The sequence below is a fragment of the Triticum aestivum genome, chromosome 3D (assembly GCF_018294505.1).
Source record: "Triticum aestivum cultivar Chinese Spring chromosome 3D, IWGSC CS RefSeq v2.1, whole genome shotgun sequence".
In the NCBI taxonomy this organism is placed as follows: domain Eukaryota; kingdom Viridiplantae; phylum Streptophyta; class Magnoliopsida; order Poales; family Poaceae; genus Triticum; species Triticum aestivum.
In genome coordinates this window covers 199676320-199695656 of record NC_057802.1, presented here as the reverse complement: position 1 = coordinate 199695656, position 19337 = coordinate 199676320, and the positions used below count along the sequence as shown (strand labels likewise).

Sequence of the window (19337 nt, the reverse complement as noted above, 5' to 3'; positions counted from 1 at the left end):
GAGTAATTCAACTGATACCCAATTTTGTTTTTTGCAATGTTATACGTCAGAAATCCCAAAGGAGCCTATTTTCTTGGGAAACGTTTGCCTCCGGACGACCGGCCGAGCGCTCGGCCGGTCTCCCCTCGCTCGCTGGCTCTTTTCACGCGGGAACAGGCCTCGTATGCTAGGTGGGCCTCAAGCGAGATGTCGCTTTCCTCATCTCTTTCTTATATTATCACGTTTTTTTCCTATGCTTCTTCTTCCTCTCGCCTAGTCGCTTCTTTCTCTCACCTTATGCACAGTGAGCTCGCCAGCGCCCATGGCGCGACCTCCGGCTCCTTTTGCGAGCGCCTCCTTCCCCGCTGCAAGCATCTCCTCCCCCACACACCTCAAACTGCTGCCCCACCAATGCTACAACCGTAGAGATTTTTGGCTGGAACCGATGATAATTTTTGCTTGAATCAGCATTGCTTTTTGCTTCGTGGGTGCTACAACCAGTTCTGTGCTGTTAGAGTTATAATATAAGTCATGTACCCCTTTGTATTTATCCCGTTGTATAAGGGGTTTCCTGCATATGTTCCACACCTGTACATGTATATATATATCGGCCTATGGCCTCATGGGAATACAAGTTGCTTATTCCTAACATGGTATTAGAGCTAGGTCAATTTTTTGCACGCTGCAACTCGTGCTGTTGATCCGTCTTCCTCTCGCTCGACGCCTCCCGCCCGCTCGAAGCCGCCGTCGCTGCTCCCGCTCTCCCTCCCGCTCGAAGCCGCCGTCGCTCCCTCCCGCTCCCCGTTCGTGCTGCCGGCCGTGGAGATTACACTGCTTGCCTCAATCGAGACCGCCACCTATCGGATCTCGTCTTCAGCAACTCTTCTGCTCAAGCCGCCAGAAGTCGATTCGCGCCGGCCACTATTGATTACCGTGGGCGTCCAGATCGTGGGCCGCCTTGCTTGGAGATCGCTGGCTCTCGTCCAAGTTTCGGCCGCCGGCCACCGGATCCTGCCCAGGCCGCCGTCCGCATCCGCTCAAGATCTCTGCCGGTTCCCGTGCTCCACTTGGTGCAGCCCGTGTGCGTTGACTGCGTCGGGCTCGCGTGATCCACGGCCGTGCTATTCTGCTTGCTTCGGCTGCTGGTGGGCCGCCGTGCTACTCGGCTGATAGGCCTGTGTTCTGCTAAAAAAAAGTCTGCTGCATCGGGCTATGTTTCTGTCCCTCGCTGTCCGGTGATCTTCGATGGTACTAACTACACCGAGTTCGCTGGCTTCATGCGCATTCACATGCATGGCATTCGTCTCTGGGGTGTTCTTTCTGGCGAGGTCTGCTGTCCGCCACGTCCGGTTCCTCCAGTGGCCCCTACTCCGCCGACTCCACTGGTTCTTCCTACGGACGCTAATCAGGCCGCCAAGGATGCGGCTAAGATTGCTGATGAGGCTGCTGATCGTGCCTATGATGAGAGGGTTTTGGCCTATGAGGAGGCTCTTCAGACGTATCATGGTGCTTTGTCTGTTTACACCCAGTGGCTTGATGATGATGCTCGTGCTGCAGCTGTTCTTACTGCTAGTGTTCTGCCTCAGTTTGCTTCTGAGTTTCTGGGCCTTCCTACTGTCTTTCAGATGTGGACCTGTCTTCGTCAGCGCTATGAGCCCTCTGGTGATGCCTTATACCTTTCTGTGGTTCGTCAGGAGCATGCTCTTCAGCAGGGTGACTCTACTGTTGATGACTTTTATGCACAGAGTTCTGCTATCTGGCGCCAGCTTGATTCTCTCCGCAGTGCTGGTTGTCGTACTTGCCCCTGCTGCCAGGCTGTCCAGGCCAATTTGGAGTTTCATTGCGTCTACGAGTTCCTGTCTCGGCTCCGTAAGGAGTTTGAGCCCCGGCGTGCTCAGTTGTTTGCTCGTGGCCGTATTTCTCTCATGGAGGCGCTTTCGGAGATTCGTGCTGAGGAGACTCGCTTACGTGGTGCTGGTTTGCTGGAGGTTCCCTCTGTGCTCGCTACTCGGGCTTCTTCCACTCCACCTGCTGCACCGACTCATTCTCGCTCCAGTGCTCCGCCGCTTTTGCCCACTCCTTCTGGAGGCTCAGGTCGCCCCCGTCCACATTGTGACTACTGCAACAATGATGGTCATATTGAGTCCCAGTGCTACACAAAGCGGAAACACCTGCGCAAGGCGCGATCACCATCCTCAGGGACTTCGTCATCTCCCTCGACAGCTTCAGCCATTGCTTTGACTGAGCAGGATATTCTGAGACTTAAGCGTCTGCTCGCGGCTTCAGGTTCTTCCTCGACGGGTACTGCTGGTTCTGTGACTGATGCTTCCCCCACTGCGCAACCGCCCTCTACACAGTCAGGTACATCCCCATGGGTTCTGGACCCTGGAGCTTCTTTTCATATGTGTTCTCATTCTTCCGCTTTGTCCTCTCTTCGATCGCTGGATTCTCCTGTTCATGTCTTCACTGCTGATGGTACTCCACTTTCTGTTGCTAGTAGAGGCAATCTTTCCACTCCTTATTCTGTTTCTGATGTTACTCATGTTCCTCGACTTACTATGAATCTGTTTTCTGCTGGTCAACTTACTGATTCTGGTTGTCGTGTCATCCTTGATGTTGACTCTTGTTCTGTTCAGGACCGTCGCACGCACACTCTGGTTGGGGCTGGCCCTCGCCGCCGTGATTCTCAGGGTCTTTGGGAGTTGGACTTGCTTCATGTTCCTTCCGCTGCCACCACCATCGCCAGTTCCTCCGCTTCTGTCGCCTCTGTTACTGGTTCCTTCAAGCAGTGGCACCATCGACTTGGTCATCTGTGTGGTTCTCGGTTGTCGTCTTTAGTTCGTCGAGGTCTTCTGGGGTCTGTCTCAGGAGATGTCTCTTTAGAGTGTCAGGGTTGTCGTCTTGGCAAGCAGATTCAGTTACCATATTCACATAGTGAGTCAGTGTCTAAGCGTCCTTTCGATTTAGTCCATTCTGATGTATGGGGTCCGGCTCCTTTTTCTTCGAAAGGTGGTCATAAATATTATATTATTTTCATAGATGATTTCTCTCGTTACACATGGCTTTATTTCATGACTTCTCGTAGTGAGCTGTTGTCTATTTATAAGCGTTTTGCTGCCATGGTTCATACACAGTTTTCTTCACCCATTCGTGTTTTTCGTGCTGACTCCGCTGGCGAGTATATCTCTAAGATGTTGCGTGGTGTCCTTGCTGAGCAGGGTACTCTTGCCCAGTTCTCTTGTCCTGGTGCTCATGCTCAGAATGGCGTGTCTGAGCGCAAGCATCGTCACCTTCTTGAGACGGCTCGTGCGATGATGATCGCTGCCTCTCTTCCGCCTCATTTTTGGGCCGAGGCTATCTCCACTTCTGCCTATCTCATCAACCTTCAGCCGTCTGCTGCTTTGCAGGGTGGTGTTCCTTTTGAGCATCTTTTTGACCGTTCTCCCGATTATTCGATGCTTCGCTTGTTTGGTTGTGTTTGCTATGTTCTTCTTGCCCCTCGCGAACGCACCAAACTGACCGCTCAGTCTGTTGAGTGTGTCTTCTTAGGCTACAGTGATGAGCATAAGGGCTATCGTTGTTGGGATCCTATCGGTCGTCGGATGCGTATCTCTCGAGACGTGACTTTTGATGAGTCTCGTCCCTTTTACCCACGCCCATCTTCCTCGCTTTTTTCAGTGGAGGATATCTCTTTCCTCACTTTTCCTGACTCACCTATCACCCCCGTCGCGCCTGTGCCTATTCGTTCCACTCCTTCTGCTTCTCCACCTCTCGTCGATTTGCAGCCACCATCCTCTCCGGTCTCCTCGTCTAGCATGTCACAGGATTCTACGCCTTCCTCTCCGGTGACTTCTTCGTCACCACCCCCCGATCCTACCTTGGCGATTCCTCCTTCTATTGTTCCATCTTATCCTCAGCATTACACTCGTCGTTCACGACCTGTGGATGCCTCATTGGATGAGTCGTCCTCTTCCTCTCAGCCTACTTATGGCTTGCGTTCTCGTCCTCGTCCGCCTGTTGATCGCTTTGGATTTCCCACCGCTAGTGCTGCTGTTCTTGAGCCAACTTCTTATCGTCAGGCTGTTGTTCATCCTGAATGGCAGTTTGCGATGGCAGAGGAGATTGCTGCTCTTGAACGCACTGGTACCTGGGATCTTGTTTCTCTTCCTCCCGGAGTCCGTCCCATCACTTGTAAGTGGGTCTACAAGGTTAAGACTCGCTCCGATGGTTCTCTTGAGCGTCACAAAGCTCGTCTTGTGGCTCGTGGTTTTCAGCAGGAGCATGGTCGTGATTATGACGAGACTTTTGCGCCTGTGGCCCATATGACCACTATTCGTACACTTCTTGCCGTTGCCTCTGCACGCCACTGGTCTATATCTCAGCTTGATGTTAAGAATGCCTTTCTTAATGGTGAGCTGCGTGAGGAGGTGTACATGCAGCCCCCACCTGGGTATTCTGTTCCTGATGGCATGGTATGTCGTCTTCGTCGCTCTCTCTATGGCCTTAAGCAAGCCCCTCGCGCCTGGTTTGAGCGTTTTGCCTCTGTGGTCACTACTGCTGGTTTTTCAGCAAGTGCTCATGATCCAGCATTGTTTATTCACCTTTCTCCTCGTGGTCGGACTCTTCTTCTTCTCTATGTTGATGACATGATCATCACTGGGGATGACCCCGAGTATATTGCCTTTGTAAAGGCCCATCTTAGTGAGCAGTTTCTTATGTCTGATCTTGGACCTCTTCGCTACTTTCTTGGGATTGAAGTCTTCTCTACCTCTGATGGCTTTTTTATATCCCAGGAAGTATATCCAGGATCTTCTTGCTCGTGCTGCTCTTACTGACGAGCGCATTGTTGAGACTCCTATGGAGCTCAATGTTCACCTCCGTGCTACTGATGGTGATCCTCTCCCTGACCCGACGCGTTATCGTCATCTCGTTGGCAGTCTTGTCTATCTAGCTGTCACTCGTCCGGACATCTCTTATCCGGTTCATATTCTGAGTCAGTTTGTCTCTGCTCCCACATCGGTTCACTATAGCCATCTTCTTCGTGTTCTCCGATATCTTCGGGGCATGATCTCTCACCGTCTCTTCTTTCCTAGCTCCAGTTCTTTACAGCTTCAGGCCTATTCGGATGCTACGTGGGCTAGTGATCCTTCTGATCGCCGTTCGCTTTCTGCTTACTGTGTTTTTCTTGGCGGTTCTCTTATTGCCTGGAAGACGAAGAAACAGATTGCAGTTTCCCGTTCGAGTGCTGAGGCTGAGTTGCGAGCCATGGCTCTTTTGACCGCAGAGGTGACTTGGTTACGGTGGTTACTTCAGGACTTTGGTGTTTCTGTCACTACACCGACTCTGCTCTTATCTGACAGTACAGGTGCTATTAGCATTGCGCGCGATCCTGTGAAGCATGAGCTCACCAAGCATATTGGTGTTGATGCTTTCTATGTGCGCGCTGCTGTGCAGGATCAGGTTATTGCTCTTCAGTATGTGCCTTCCGAGTTACAGTTGGCAGATTTCCTGACGAAGGCCCAGACTAGAGCACAACATGGCTTTTATCTCTCCAAACTCAGTGTTGTTCCTCCACCATGAGTTTGAGGGGGGTGTTAGAGTTATAATATAAGTCATGTATCCCTTTGTATTTATCCCGTTGTATAAGGGGTTTCCTGCATATGTTCCACACCTGTACATGTATATATATATCGGCCTATGGCCTCATGGGAATACAAGTTGCTTATTCCTAACATGTGCAACCACAAAGCTGCAAGCGGCATCCGAGAAAGCTACAACCGGCCATGAAAAAGCTTCAACCCGAGATGGCGCGGAAGCTGGGGCTGGCCAGTGCTACAACCGTTGACAGAAAAGCTTCTACTCTTAGATGAAAAAGCTTCAACCGGGCACTATGAAATAAAGAAATCGCAACATTGGACAGAAAAAGCTTCAACGTAGATGCAAAAAGCTTCAATCAGACATTGTGCAATGAATTTTTTGCTGGAAGTGGTTTCAGTTTTTGCTCGAACCGGCGGAATTTTTTGCTTCAAACGGTGACGCTCGCGGAATTTTTGCTGGAAACAGTCATTGGATTTGCTGGAAATCTGTGCAAAATTTGTTGCAACCGGTGAGTACTGGTGAGGCTACAATCACAACACTGCGGCGACGGCGAGCGACAGCAATCTGCGGCGATGGCGAGCGACAGCGATCTGCTATGGAAGGCGAGGATGGTGGCCGGGGCACGCGCTGCGCGTGGGGGTCAGAGACGTGTGCGTGCGATCTGAATCAGACGAGGGGGCAAGGCTACGGCGAGCGGCGGCGATCTGTCCGACGGTGAGCGGCGGCGATCTGCTACGGTAGGCCAGGATGGTGGCCGGGGGACAGTGTCCATGCTGCGCGTGGGGGGCAGAGAAGGTGTGCGCACGATCTGATTTCGGGGAGATGACAGGGAGAGACGGTTGACTTTCGAGCTGCAGATCCAACGGCCGCGCGGCGACCGGCCCAACTTTCGGCCGGTCGACCGGCGCCTATCAGTCGCCATTTTTTTCTAAACATTGCATGAGAGCTCATAGTTCCACTTGTACAAACACTCCTACCTCGGGATTAAAATCACCCATATAAAAGAATAACCTAACACACAATTTATTATCCTAACAAAATAATTTATTGCTCTATCACTAAGTCTCTAACAAGGTCAAAGAACGCTCTAGTTACACCAAGGACATCTACACAGCTCATCTTGGCCCTCCCTTCTCCCTAGCACTTAATCCATTCTTTGGATGTCAGTGTGTTTGTGCCACAACAAAGGGTTGGATTTCGATTATGCATATAAAATGTTTATAAGAAGAAAGCTTTATCAAATATTATATGTGGTTGTTTGATCTATTAAGCAGGCACCATTAGACCTAACAGAAGAACATACGTGCACAGACCAAAATGATCACCTCCGGTTCATCCAGTGCACCTCCATTGCAGTCTGAAGTTCAACAATTCACCTATTTTTGTCAGGCTGTAAAAATGATAGCATGCTAATAAGATAATCTCGAGGAAATTACTGCAACACAACGGAGGTCAAGATTTGTAGTAAATTTTACGGTAATCAAGCCATATGGCGAGAATTGTCGACTTTGATCACTTCATTTCCATTTGGAGTATCACTACAGCCGGCAATGGCGATAAACAATAGTTGATGAAATGCATATCACTGAACAAGACAAAAAATCACTTGCGTTAATCTGGCTAATCTTTAACTGGCTGTTGGTTTTCTTATGTTCTGGTTTACAAAGAGCAGTCAAAAATGCACGTGTGCTGAGAAGTTAAAGTTACTCTTTTGATATTCCCAAAAGAATGATATGATATTGTATCATAATTTTAACTGTCTATTCGAATTAAGGAATCATGCGCAGAACAACACCAACAAAACTATAAGCAAAGATGAAGTTTCTATTACAAAAAAGACATCAAGTATTACATAAGTCTTCCAATGAAGAAAATAAAACAGTCTAGCAGAAGGTACGACCTATGAATCAAGGAGATGTTGTTAACAATAATGGAAAAGAAAAAATAAATGGTATCAACTCAAACTAAACTAGTTCTCAGGAATAACACATGTCACTTCCATGGTGGAAAGTGTATTTTGTAAAATAGAAAAAAGGGAATATATTGAAATAGACACTTGTGATCTGGGAAGGAGGAGAATGTAATGTAAAACTAAACCTACAACAATTTGCATCACATTTATAAGACATGGTGTACCAAAGGGAGTAGAAAATTAATGCAAATAGTATTTTTCAGTATTCTTTTGATTAAATTAAAGTTCCAGAAGTTGCCCTTAGTGATGCTTGCAATGAATAAGAGTATGCCCCGAAATTTGCATTCACTTCAAAGCAAGGGGGAAATATCACTTCTAAATTAACTGATTGCTACAGAATAAAGTTACTATAGCTCTTAACAAATTTTAGTAAATCAGAAGCCACTTCTTCTATTCAGTAGAACGAATGTAAGTTTCAATTGTAACCCATATCAACTGTTCGCGCACTTAAAATCCCAGGTAAAAAGTTAGTGTGAACATAGTACGCAAAATATAAAATCATGGAACCACTTCGAAATATATAAATGAAGCCAAATTCTAGGATTAGATTACCACTATGCAGATTGTATTTTTGCTACTGATTTCCATTTAATTGTGCTCCAAGATGAGTGCCGACATGCATGAAAACGTGCAAGCAGTTTAGTGTACAATTTCTAAGGAACACTTCTTACAACTCCTTTTGGTCTCAAGTTTAGCATTGTTAAGTGCTGTCAGAGCACTAAAACCAGGCTAGAGATACCAAATAGCAAAAAGGGCCAACAAAAGTTAGCTGACCCAGGTTGCCACCCCACATGTGGTGAACCCGATTCAACCCCTTGAGCCCAGCAGTCCTCATGGTCATCTCAAACCAGTAGACTGCTCGGCCCATGGAAGCAGGGCAGTCGGCCAGCACGACTCCGTCATCATGGCCGTGGTTGTTGACGCCAAGGTACTGTACGGACAACTTGTCAATGAACACGCTAAAGGACTGAGCTATTGGCATTGTCGAGCTCGGATAGCATGGGCTCCAAGTACAACAATGTTGCGGCAGCCGCTGTCGCCAAGCTCATTGTGTCCACCGTCGTCGTCACTGGCACCGATTTTAACGTCGCCTCTTTCTGGTACCCCACCTCTCGCCAATCTAACATATGGCAAATAAACCATCAGAATAAAGTAACGAGGAAACGGAGATTTTTATGTTCCTCCAGCACAAAACACGGTACAAGCCGCCGAGCGAGTTCATCACCTTCATGCTCTTCCCCAAGTTGAACTTATTCTGGTGTTTTCCTGCTTGGTACTGCCATCAACATAACCAAAATATGATAGACTCAGTAGTAAAGATAATTGATGTTCACAGCAGCAACAGGTGAAAACATAATCAAATGAAATGCTTACAGCAGCAGCAGGAACATTCGGTGTGTTGTAGGCTCCGTGCGCCGGGACCAAGAGTATAAATAATTTTACACATACAACGAGCTTCCACAATAAAAAGCAGACTTGAGTGATTTCTACACAACCTATACATGAGATTACGACAATAAGTAAACATCAAAAACACAATACTATAAATCTACATTCATAAATTCAGTGCTATATATAAGTATTCATCTAGGTAAAAATAAACATCAAACCATAATACCTTTATGCCGCCATAGCCCTACCTGCTCCTCCCATAGCACTACCACCACCCGTCGTCCTTTACGCTTACATTCATAAATTCAGTGCTATAAGTATTCATCTAGGTAAAAAGCAAACATCAAACCATAATACCTTTATGCCGCCACATGCCAGATTTCCACATGCAACCTCCTCCGTCTACCGGCTCCGCCCATAGCCCTACCACCACCCGTCGTCCTTTACGCCACCAGACGTATGTTGCCACTTGCCAGTCCCTGCCATAGTTACCGGATTCGTAGTCCACTGATTCAGGTTTGGGATTTGCGATTCGGTAGTGCCTACGAATCGAGTTCGGTGGGGTGAATTCGATGAGCAGTTCGTGAATTCGATGATTCTGATTCGTGAATAGTTTTTTCACAAAGAAAAGAAGTTAGTTCTCCAAAAAAAGAGAGAAGAAAGTTGAATAGTTAAAAGCAGGGAATGGACTTGGAGAATGCCAATGCATTGTTGACTCTTCGTCCATAGAAAGCTCTTCATCAGCACTCAAATCAATGGCACAAATATCAAAATCTGATTAGAAGATGAATGGAAGGAAAGTTCCCACCACAAATTTCGATTGGAGGCCCACATGACGTACTGATTAGTCTCATCCAAATCAAATTAATTCTTCTAAAAAAAATCCAAACAAGACCTATCGTCTTCTGAAGGAAGCCCGAGCTATTCCCCAACTCCAGCTCGTGCATTCTCCAAATCCCAGAGCTCCTAAATCCAGACTGCCAAAAGAGTACAGAGATACAGCGGTTTACCAGTGACCGAGGTGCTGTGCGCGCGGAAAAGAAGGTGATGCTTGACGGAGGCGATGCGGAAAAGCAGGGCGCTGTTGAACGGAGGCGAGTCGTCGGAGTCGATATCTTCATGGCCGTCACGCCAGGTCTTGTCAGCCGTCGCCGTTCTCCCGCCACCGGTCCTGGTCGCGGTCGCTGTGCCGTGCATCAGCTACCACGCATGCGCCGCGTCGAGGTCGCTGCTGCTCGGCCACCAAGTCTGGGCTGCAGTTGCATATCCACTGATTGGCGTGAGAAGATGCGGTGGAGCGAGGGTAAGGAGATGGCATTACCTGGGCCGTCGTTCGTCGCTGCTATTGATGCGGCACTCCTGTTCGTCGCCCCTGCCACATCGAGCACCTCATGGACTCGGTGATGAAGAGAAGAGATGCGGATCCACCGCTTCAATCTAGGAGGAGGCCGGCGGCGGTGATTCCTCTCTGCAAGACACGGGATCGATAGCGAGGGGTCTGGTGGAAGGGGGTGGGAGGTGGGAGTTGGGACGTGCGTACGTGTGGGTTGTTTTATTTTCTTTTCTTTTTTTCTATCGTGCACGGAGGGGTTGTGAGGAGGTCCGATTTTTCCTTCACGGGCACAAGTTACGTACGAGGCTGGAGAGGTCGAACCACGAGGGGAGGTCGAACCATCACGACGTTCGATCCCCCTTTAATAGTAGAGACTATTGTGAATAAAATGCCTTACCGCTCATCCATATTAGGTGAACCGATTCGTTATATTGCTGAATTTATGCTCAGTGACACCAACGCATTATCAAATCCTAGAACAAGTAGTCAACTATAACTATATAGTTATAACATACGGTGTACTTGTTAGCGAATGCTGAAAGCGTGAAGATACATTGGCAACAGTATTAGTTATAATGTTACTTGGTTTGGCTTCCTACTGGAGGGTGGCTGTTGAGCATGTGTTGGAAAGGCAGTTCACTTTTGCTAGATCGAAACTTAAAAGAGTTCTTGTAGTTGAATCTCAAATCAAATTGTTTGTACAGTATCTCATCTATAGGAGGCCTGGAGAGTTGTTAACTCAAAGAAGTGGACTCGCAAGCACTTTTCCTCTGCAGGAAGTGTATGCAAGGCTGATTTCTGAAGGATAAACTTCATCTATCATTCTATCAATTTTCTTCCCTCACACGATTGTAATAAGCCTGAATTTGTCACAACCGTCTCATTGAATTTGCCTCTTTTTTTCAGCTTGAATGTATTTCCTGTGGTTACACATGGTTTTCGTCAAGAGATGCCATCTCATCGCTGACGGTCGATACTCCAAGTTCTGGTGGGAATGTAGGCACCGCTCCCTGGGCAACAGCAAAGTTTGATGTCCTTCAGAAGCAGCTGGTGAGCCCTCGGGATCAGCCAGACAATAAGGCAAGTGCTGATGCTCTCCAGAAGAACACGGTGGCGTCCATTCCTAAACTTGAGAGGCAGAAATCATTCATCAAACCGAAGCCAGAGGAGCCCTCTGCACCCACACTGGAGAAACAGAAGGCGTTCACCAAGCCAAAGCCGGAGGAACCCTCTGCACCTTCGGCTAGTCATTAGTGAATGATCATGGGCGTTGCAATGTTTCAGAGATTGTACACCGGCAGCTCTTAAACATTCAGTAGAAGCATGAATAGGATGACAACACTTTCTTGTAGTCTATCGTTAAAAATTTCGATAAACTAGTTTCATACTTCCCCAAGCTACTTTTGTTCTCACTCTTGTTACGGTTGGCACTAAAAAACTCTTAGGGCAAAAGCCACCAGTGAGGGCCAAGTGGTTGGCTCTAGGTGATTTCAACCAAATATATCGTGCAAGAGACGAGCGGAATGTTAAGCGAAGCAGAATAAACCGTTTTCAGACAACTCTACAGAACCGTGAGCTCAGGAGATCCATTTGCAGAATTACCGCTTCACATACAGTAATAAGAGGACAAACCAAGACGACTCTACAGAACCGTGAGCTCAGGAGATCCATTTGCAGAATTACCGGTTCACGTACTGTAATAAGAGGATAAACCTTATTGCTGCTTGACATGGAGTGACGAGGGTAAAGCCGGCCCATTTTGTCTGGTTTTCTCACGTGTCCGTGTGGATGCATATCCGGTCTAAACACCAGACAAACTGTTGCGTGTCCGCTCGAACATGACGCACATTAGCTTGGTGTCTAGCTTGGTCCGTACGTTGGCCATCCAACCACCACCTACCTCATATTTAATTCCACACGGGTGGGAGGCCTTGCACGTGAGCCACCCAACCTCCCCCGTTCCTTTTTTAATGTCACACGTTCAATGGGGCCGTCCAGTCCACTTCCCAATTTCATCTTCCCTCTGCCCTTAGTTGCCCGACAACCCTAGCTGTTGGGCTGTGCTAGGTGCATTGGCTGCAATATAAAATTTTCCTACGCGCAGATTAATCAGGAACATGCTAATGGAGACAGATCACGAGATCAATATCACTAGTCGCGCGTTGCCATGCAGCGGAAGTAGAGTTGGGGCATCACGTTTTCTGAGTCGTCTTCTCCTCGTCGATTCCTCGAACATCTAGTCGTTGGATCCCACGAACAGGTTTGCTGGAGCGGTGTAAGTGTTTTTTTATTTGAGCCTTTTCACTTTTTTATGACCTCTTTTATTATTATTTTTCGTCCGGAGTCTCATCCCGACTTGTGGGGGGATCATAGTCTCCATCATCCTTTTCTCACTTGGGGCAATGCTCTAATGATGATGATCATCACACTTTTATTTACTTACAACTTAAGAATTACAACTCAATACTTAGAACAAAATATGACTCTATGTGAATGCCTCCGGCGGGGTACCGGGATATGCAATGAATCAAGAGTGACATGTATGAAAGAATTATAAAGGTGGGTTTGCCACAAATACGATGTCAACTACATGATCATGCAAAACAATATGACAATGATGAAGCGTGTCATAATAAACGGAATGGTGGTAAGTTGCATGGCAATATATCTCGGAATGACTATGGAAATGCCATAATAGGTAGGTATGGTAGCTGTTTTGAGGGTAATGGTGGGTGTATGGTACCGGCGAAAGTTGCGCGATACTAGAGAGGCTAGCAATGGCGGAATGGTGAGAGTGCGTATAATCCATGGACTCAACATTAGTCATAAATAACTCACATACTTATTGCAAAAATCTATTAGTTATCGAAACGAAGTACTACGCGCATGCTCCTAGGGGATAGATTGGTAGGAAAAGACAATCGCTCGTCCCCGACCGCCACTCATAAGGAAGACAATCAATAAATATCATGCTCCGACTTCATCACATAACGGTTCACCATACGTGCATACTACGGGAATCACAAACTTTAACACAAGTATTTCTCAAATTCACAACTACTCAACTAGCATGACTCTAATATCATCATCTTCATTTCTCAAAACAATTATCAAGTATCAAACTTCTCATAATATTCAATGCACTCTATATGATAGTTTTTATTATACCTATCTTGGATGCTCATCACTTTAGGACTAATTTCACAACTTAAGCAAATTACCATGCTGTTTTGTAGGACTCTCAAAATAATATAAGTGAAGCATGAGAGATCAATAATTTATATAAAATAAAACCACCGCCGTGCCCTAAAAGATATAAGTGAAGCACTAGAGCAAAAACTATATAGCTCAAAAGATATAAGTGAAGCACATAGAGTATTCTAACAAATTTCGAATCATGTGTGTCTCTTTCAAAAGGTGTGTACAGCAAGGATGATTGTGGTAAACTAAAAAGCAAAGACTCAAATCATACAAGACGCTCCAAGCAAAACACATATCATGTGGTGAATAAAAATATAGCCCCAAGTAAAGTTATCGATAGACGAAGACGAAGGAGGGGATGCCTTCCGGGGCATCCCCAAGCTTAGGCTTTTGGTTGTCCTTGAATTTTACCTTGGGGTGCCTTGGGCATCCCCAAGCTTAGGCTCTTGCCAATCCTTGTTCCATAATCCATCAAATCTTTACCCAAAACTTGAAAACTTCACAACACAAAACTTAACAGAAAATCTCATGAGCTCCGTTAGCGAAAGAAAACAAAACACCACTTCGAGGTACTGTAATAAACTCATTGTTTATTTATATTGGTGTTAAACCTACTGTATTCCAACTTCTTTATGGTTTATAAGCTCTATTACTAGCCATAGATTCATCAAAATAAGCAAACAACACGAAAAACAGAATCTGTCAAAAACAGAACAGTCTGTAGTAATCTGTATCTAACGCAAACTTCTGTAACTTAGAAAAATCTACCAAAATAGGACGACCTAGGTAATTTGTTTATTGATCTACTGCAATTGGAATCAGTATTTTATCACGTTCTAGTGATTTTAAACAATTGTTTTCGTGAACAGAAAGTTTCTGGAATTTTCAGCAAGATCAAATAACTATCATCCAAGAAGATCCTATAGGTTTAACTTGGCACAAACACTAATTAAAACATAAAAAACACATCTAACCAGAGGCTAGATCAAAAATTTATTACTAAACAGAAATAAAAAGCAAGATAATAAAACAAAATTGGGTTGCCTCCCAACAAGCGCTATCGTTTAACGCCCCTAGCTAGGCATAAAAGCGAGGATAGATTTAAGTATTGCCATCTTTGGTAGGTAATCCATAAGTGGATCTCATAATAGATTCATAAGGTAATTTAATCTTCTTTCTAGGGAAGTGTTCCATGCCTTTACTTAACGGAAATTGAAATCTAATATTCCTTTCCTTCATATCGATAATTACACCAATCGTTCTAAGGAAAGGTCTACCAAGAATAATAGGACATGAATGATTGCAATCTATATCAAGAACAATAAAATCTACGGGCACATAGTTCCTATTAGGAAGAATAAGAACATCATTAATTCTTCCCATGGGTTTCTTGATAGTGGAATCCGCAAGATGCAAGTTTAAAGAACAATCATCAAAATTACGGAAACCTAGCAAATCACACAAAGTTTTTGGAATCGTGGAAACACTAGCACCCAAATCACACAAAGCATAGCATTCATGATCTTTAATTTTAATTTTAATAGTAGGTTCCCACTCATCATAAAGTTTTCTAAGGATAGAAACTTCCAATTCAAGCTTTTCTTCATATTATCTAGGAGTTTAGTAGCTTATCCTAAAGTGATTTCCATAAAAGTGCCCCCCGCGGCCGAATCTAAAAGGTTTCTAGAAGCAAAATTCAATCCGGCATAAATTTTTTATATAATCATTCATAAATTCAAATCATGTGTAGGGCAATTACGTATCATTAATTTCATCCTCTCCCAAGCTTGTGCAACATGTTCATGATCAAGTTGCTTAAAATTCATAATATCGTTTCTAAGAGAGATGATCTTAGCGTGAGGAAAATACTTAGAGATAAAAACATCTTTGCACTTATTCCAAGAATCAATACTATTTTTAGGCAAAGACGAAAACCAAGTTTTAGCACGATCTCTAAGCGAAAAAGGAAATAGCTTCAATTTAACAATATCACTATCCACATCTTTCTTCTTTTGAATATCACACAAATCAACAAAGTTATTTAGATGGGCAGCAGCATATTCACTAGGAAGGCCAGCGAATTGATCTTTCATGACAAGATCAGCAAAGCAGCATTAATTTCACAAGATTCAACATCGGTAAGAGGAGCAATCAAAGTGCTAAGAAAATCATTGTTGTTGGTATTGGCAAAGTCACACAATTTAGTATTATCTTGAGCCATCGTGACAAGCAAGCAATCGAACACGCAAGCAAACAAGAAGCAAGCGAAAAAGAGGCAGACGGAAAGAGAGGGCGAATAAAACGGCAAGGGTGAAGTGGGGGAGAGGAAAACGAGAGGCAAATGACAAATAATGTAATGCGAGGGATAAGAGTTTGTGATGGGTACTTGATATGTCTTGACTTGTGCGTAGACTCCCCGGCAACGGCGCCAGAAATGGCTCGTTGTCGGGCAATCAAATCTTGACTTGACTTCGCGTAAGCCTCCCCGGCAACGACGCCAGAAATCCTTCTTGCTACCTCTTGAGCACTGCATTGGTTTTCCCTTGAAGAGGAAAGGGTGATGCAGTAAAGTAGCGTAAGTATTTCCCTCAGTTTTTGAGAACCAAGGTATCAATCCAGTAGGAGACCACGCTCAAGTCCCTCGTACCTACACAAACAAATAAGAACCTTGCAACCAACGCGATAAAGGGGTTGTCAATCCCTTCACGGCCATTTGCAAAAGTGAGATCTGATAGAGATGATAAGATAATATTTTTGGTATTTTTATGATAAAGACTAAAAGTAAAGAAAGCAAAATAAACGGTAATAGAAATAACTTGTTCACACGGGAGATTAATATGATGGAAAATAGACCCCGGGGCCATAGGTTTCGCTAGTGGCTTCTCTCAAGAGCACGGTGGGTAAACAAATTATTGTCGAGCAATTGATAGAATTGAGCATAGTTATGAGAATATCTAGGTATGATCATGTATATAGGCATCACGTCCGTGACAAGTAGACCGACTCCTGCCTGCATCTACTACTATTACTCCACACATCGACCGCTATCCAGCATGCATCTAGAGTATTAAGTTCATAAGAACAGAGTAACGCCTTAAGCAAGATGACATGATGTAGAGGGATAAACTCATGCAATATGATATAAACCCCATCTTTTTATCCTCAATGGCAACAATACAATACGTGTCGTTTCCCCTACTGTCACTGGGATCGAGCACCACAAGATTGAACCCAAAGCTAAGCACTTCTCCCATTGCAAGAAAGATCAATCTAGTAGGCCAAACCAAACTGATAATTCAAAGAGACTTGCAAAGATAACCAATCATATATAAAAGAATTCAGAGGAGATTCAAATATTGTTTATAGATAATCTTGATCATAAACCCACAATTCATCGGATCTCGACAAACACACCGCAAAAGAAGATTACATCGAAAAGATCTCCAAGAGAATCGAGGAGAACTTTGTATTGAGATCCAAAGAGAGAGAAGAAGCCATCTAGCTAATAACTATGGACCCGAAGGTCTGAGGTAAACTACTCACACATCATCGGAGAGGCTATGGTGTTGATGTAGAAGCCCTCTGTGATCGATGCCCCCTCCGGCGGAGCGCCGGAAAAGGCCCCAAGATGGGATCTCACGGGTACAGAAGGTTGCGGCGGTGGAAATAGGGTTTTGGCTCCTGTTCTGATGTTCTCGGGGTACGTAGGTATATATAGGAGGAAGAAGTAGGTCGGTGGAGCTACGAGGGGCCCACGAGGGTGGAGGGCGCGCCCAGGGGGGTAGGCGCGCCCCCTGCCTCGTGGCCTCCTCGTTGATTGCTTGACGTCCACTCCAAGTCCTCTGGATCACGTTTGTTCAGAAAATCACGTTCCTGAAGGTTTCATTCCGTTTGGACTCCGTTTGATAGTCCTTTCCTTCGAAACACTGAAATAGGCAAAAAAACAGCAATTTGGGCTGGGCCTCGGGTTAATAGGTTAGTCCCAAAAATAATATAAAAGTGTATAATAAAGCCCATTGAACATCCAAAACAGATAATATAATAGCATGGAACAATAAAAAATTATAGATACGTCAGAGACATATCAAAGTGCGCCACCTATATCCGCGCATGCAGGAGGAACATCGTGCGGCGGACCGCTAGGTTCGATCGCACAGCCAGCGACGAGTGGATGTGGCTAATTGCAACACATGCAAAGCCTAACAAAAAACACTGAAGCGATCAACTGAATACGTGTGCGGCACCTCCATTATATATAAGCATCCATCGCGGGCTCAACACATGGGCCCCACATGGATCCTAAAGCCCACATGTCTACTCGGCCCAAATCCAAGTTCAGGTTGGATCACATTCGACCCATGAAGTCGAATCAGACCTCGTAGGTTCCTTCCCTTAAGTGTGCGACCCCTTAGGTTCATGTCGGCTTGGTCGCAAGTCAGATCACATTCGACCTGCTCGGTTGGTAGCGGCCTCTAGCAAAGCATGCCAAGCACCAAGCAGACAATGAAGCCGGTTTGGTGAACATGTACAACGTGTCACACTTCTATTCCCTTTGCCTCACGATATGTGTTGTCGGGCTCAAGGTGAACCAGTCATCCTTGTTGCAGCTCGAACTCTCTCATTCCAATGATGCCGACCTACAACCGGATTATCTCAAACTCATGTTGCATGGCCATACTTATCAAGGTCGGATTACACGAGGGGCCCAAAGTATATCTCTTCAGATCAGAGGGGCAAATCCCATCTTGCTTGACCAATGTCTCGCGACATGGGTCTGGACAAGCCCAAAGCCAACCTTTATAACTACACAGTTTTAGAGTAGCGTTTGGTCGGCCCAAAGTAGGTCGGTCACCATCCCGAGTCCATGCGCCAGCTCAGGTCTTAGGACACAGAACAAATGTTGTACTAGTTACTCACAGATGACTTATCGCCGCGCCTCATGGCTGGGTCTGTCCGACCTAATGTCCATCTGAGCTCGGATCCAGTCACCCATATCCAACATTGGATCCGACCAGGTCCATGCAGTCCGTTAACATCTAATGCTCCATGCTTAGCGAGATCCAGCCATCTACCGTGTTGCTGTCGGGACCATGGGACTAGGGGTACCTAGGCCCGTCTGCCTGTGGCCCAAGGCACGACGCTCGGTGCGAGTCCAGTACGACCCATCTTCAAGACTTCAAGAGCAAGACCCTCGCGAGGGCCCCTGCTTCGCGAGGCGCCCAACGACGAGCTACACAGGAGCTCCAGAGGCCTCGTGCTAGGCGACATCCCCAAGCTGCCTCCCGAGGCCCCCTCGCGGGTGGATACTCCGAGGGCGCCAAGTCCCGCCTCGCGGTGCATGTGGGTGACGCGAGCCACAACAAGCGGCACCAGAGCCGTGCCAGCAGGCGTGGATGGTGGAGCTTTCCTCTTCCGTGCTAAAGGAGTAGGGCAGCTCGCCAGTTCCCAAGGCAATCTCTAAAGGTTGCCACTCCGGTGCAACAAGACCGGGACTGCGGGCTCGCTAGGACGGAGGTCATCACCGAGCCCACCGAAGCGTCATGCCCAGAAGCTTTAGCAGGCGGAGACTGCTTTTGCCAGGATAAGCTGTACTGCTGCCCCCTTCGAATTTGGCCATTGTGGCAACCCTTCCCGCCTAGAGTTTTGGGGGGAAGACGACCAAGGCTAGTATAAGTACATGTAGAGCACCACCATAGGAGGAGATCCATCCATCGAGTCCCGAGGCCTCTAAAGGCAGCCCACACTTGTACTCGCATGTTCATCCTCCCTCACGAGGCAATCCACAAAATGCAGGAGTAGGGTTTTACACCGCAAGGTGGCCCAAACCTGGGTAAACTGCTGTGTCTCTGATCCTTCTCCCCT

General features: G+C 46.2%; 1 protein-coding gene and 2 long non-coding RNA genes across 4 annotated transcripts in view; 1 reads left to right on the top strand and 2 right to left on the bottom strand.

Annotated features, from left to right (window-relative positions):
* LOC123078222 (uncharacterized) overlaps positions 1 to 11670 on the top strand; it is a 35207-nt gene extending 23537 nt beyond the window's left edge. Inside the window, exons 8-9 of one of the 2 annotated variants that reach the window (XM_044500645.1) lie at positions 10979 to 11055; positions 11181 to 11670. In XM_044500645.1, coding sequence (XP_044356580.1) covers positions 10979 to 11055; positions 11181 to 11241 — 138 coding nt within the window. In that variant the 3' untranslated portion in view covers positions 11242 to 11670. The remainder of the gene's footprint in view (positions 1 to 10978; positions 11056 to 11180) is intronic. The other variant, XM_044500644.1, reaches the window with a different exon arrangement.
* LOC123078223 (uncharacterized) lies at positions 8611 to 9232 on the bottom strand. Its single transcript, XR_006437190.1, has 3 exons — positions 9168 to 9232; positions 8924 to 9045; positions 8611 to 8825 (listed from the first exon to the last, which is right to left on the bottom strand). It is a non-coding gene; the product is annotated as an uncharacterized lncRNA (long non-coding RNA).
* Positions 9304 to 10759, bottom strand: LOC123078224 (uncharacterized). Its single transcript, XR_006437191.1, has 3 exons — positions 10263 to 10759; positions 9952 to 10189; positions 9304 to 9539 (listed from the first exon to the last, which is right to left on the bottom strand). It is a non-coding gene; the product is annotated as an uncharacterized lncRNA (long non-coding RNA).
* Positions 11671 to 19337: the final 7667 nt, after the last annotated feature.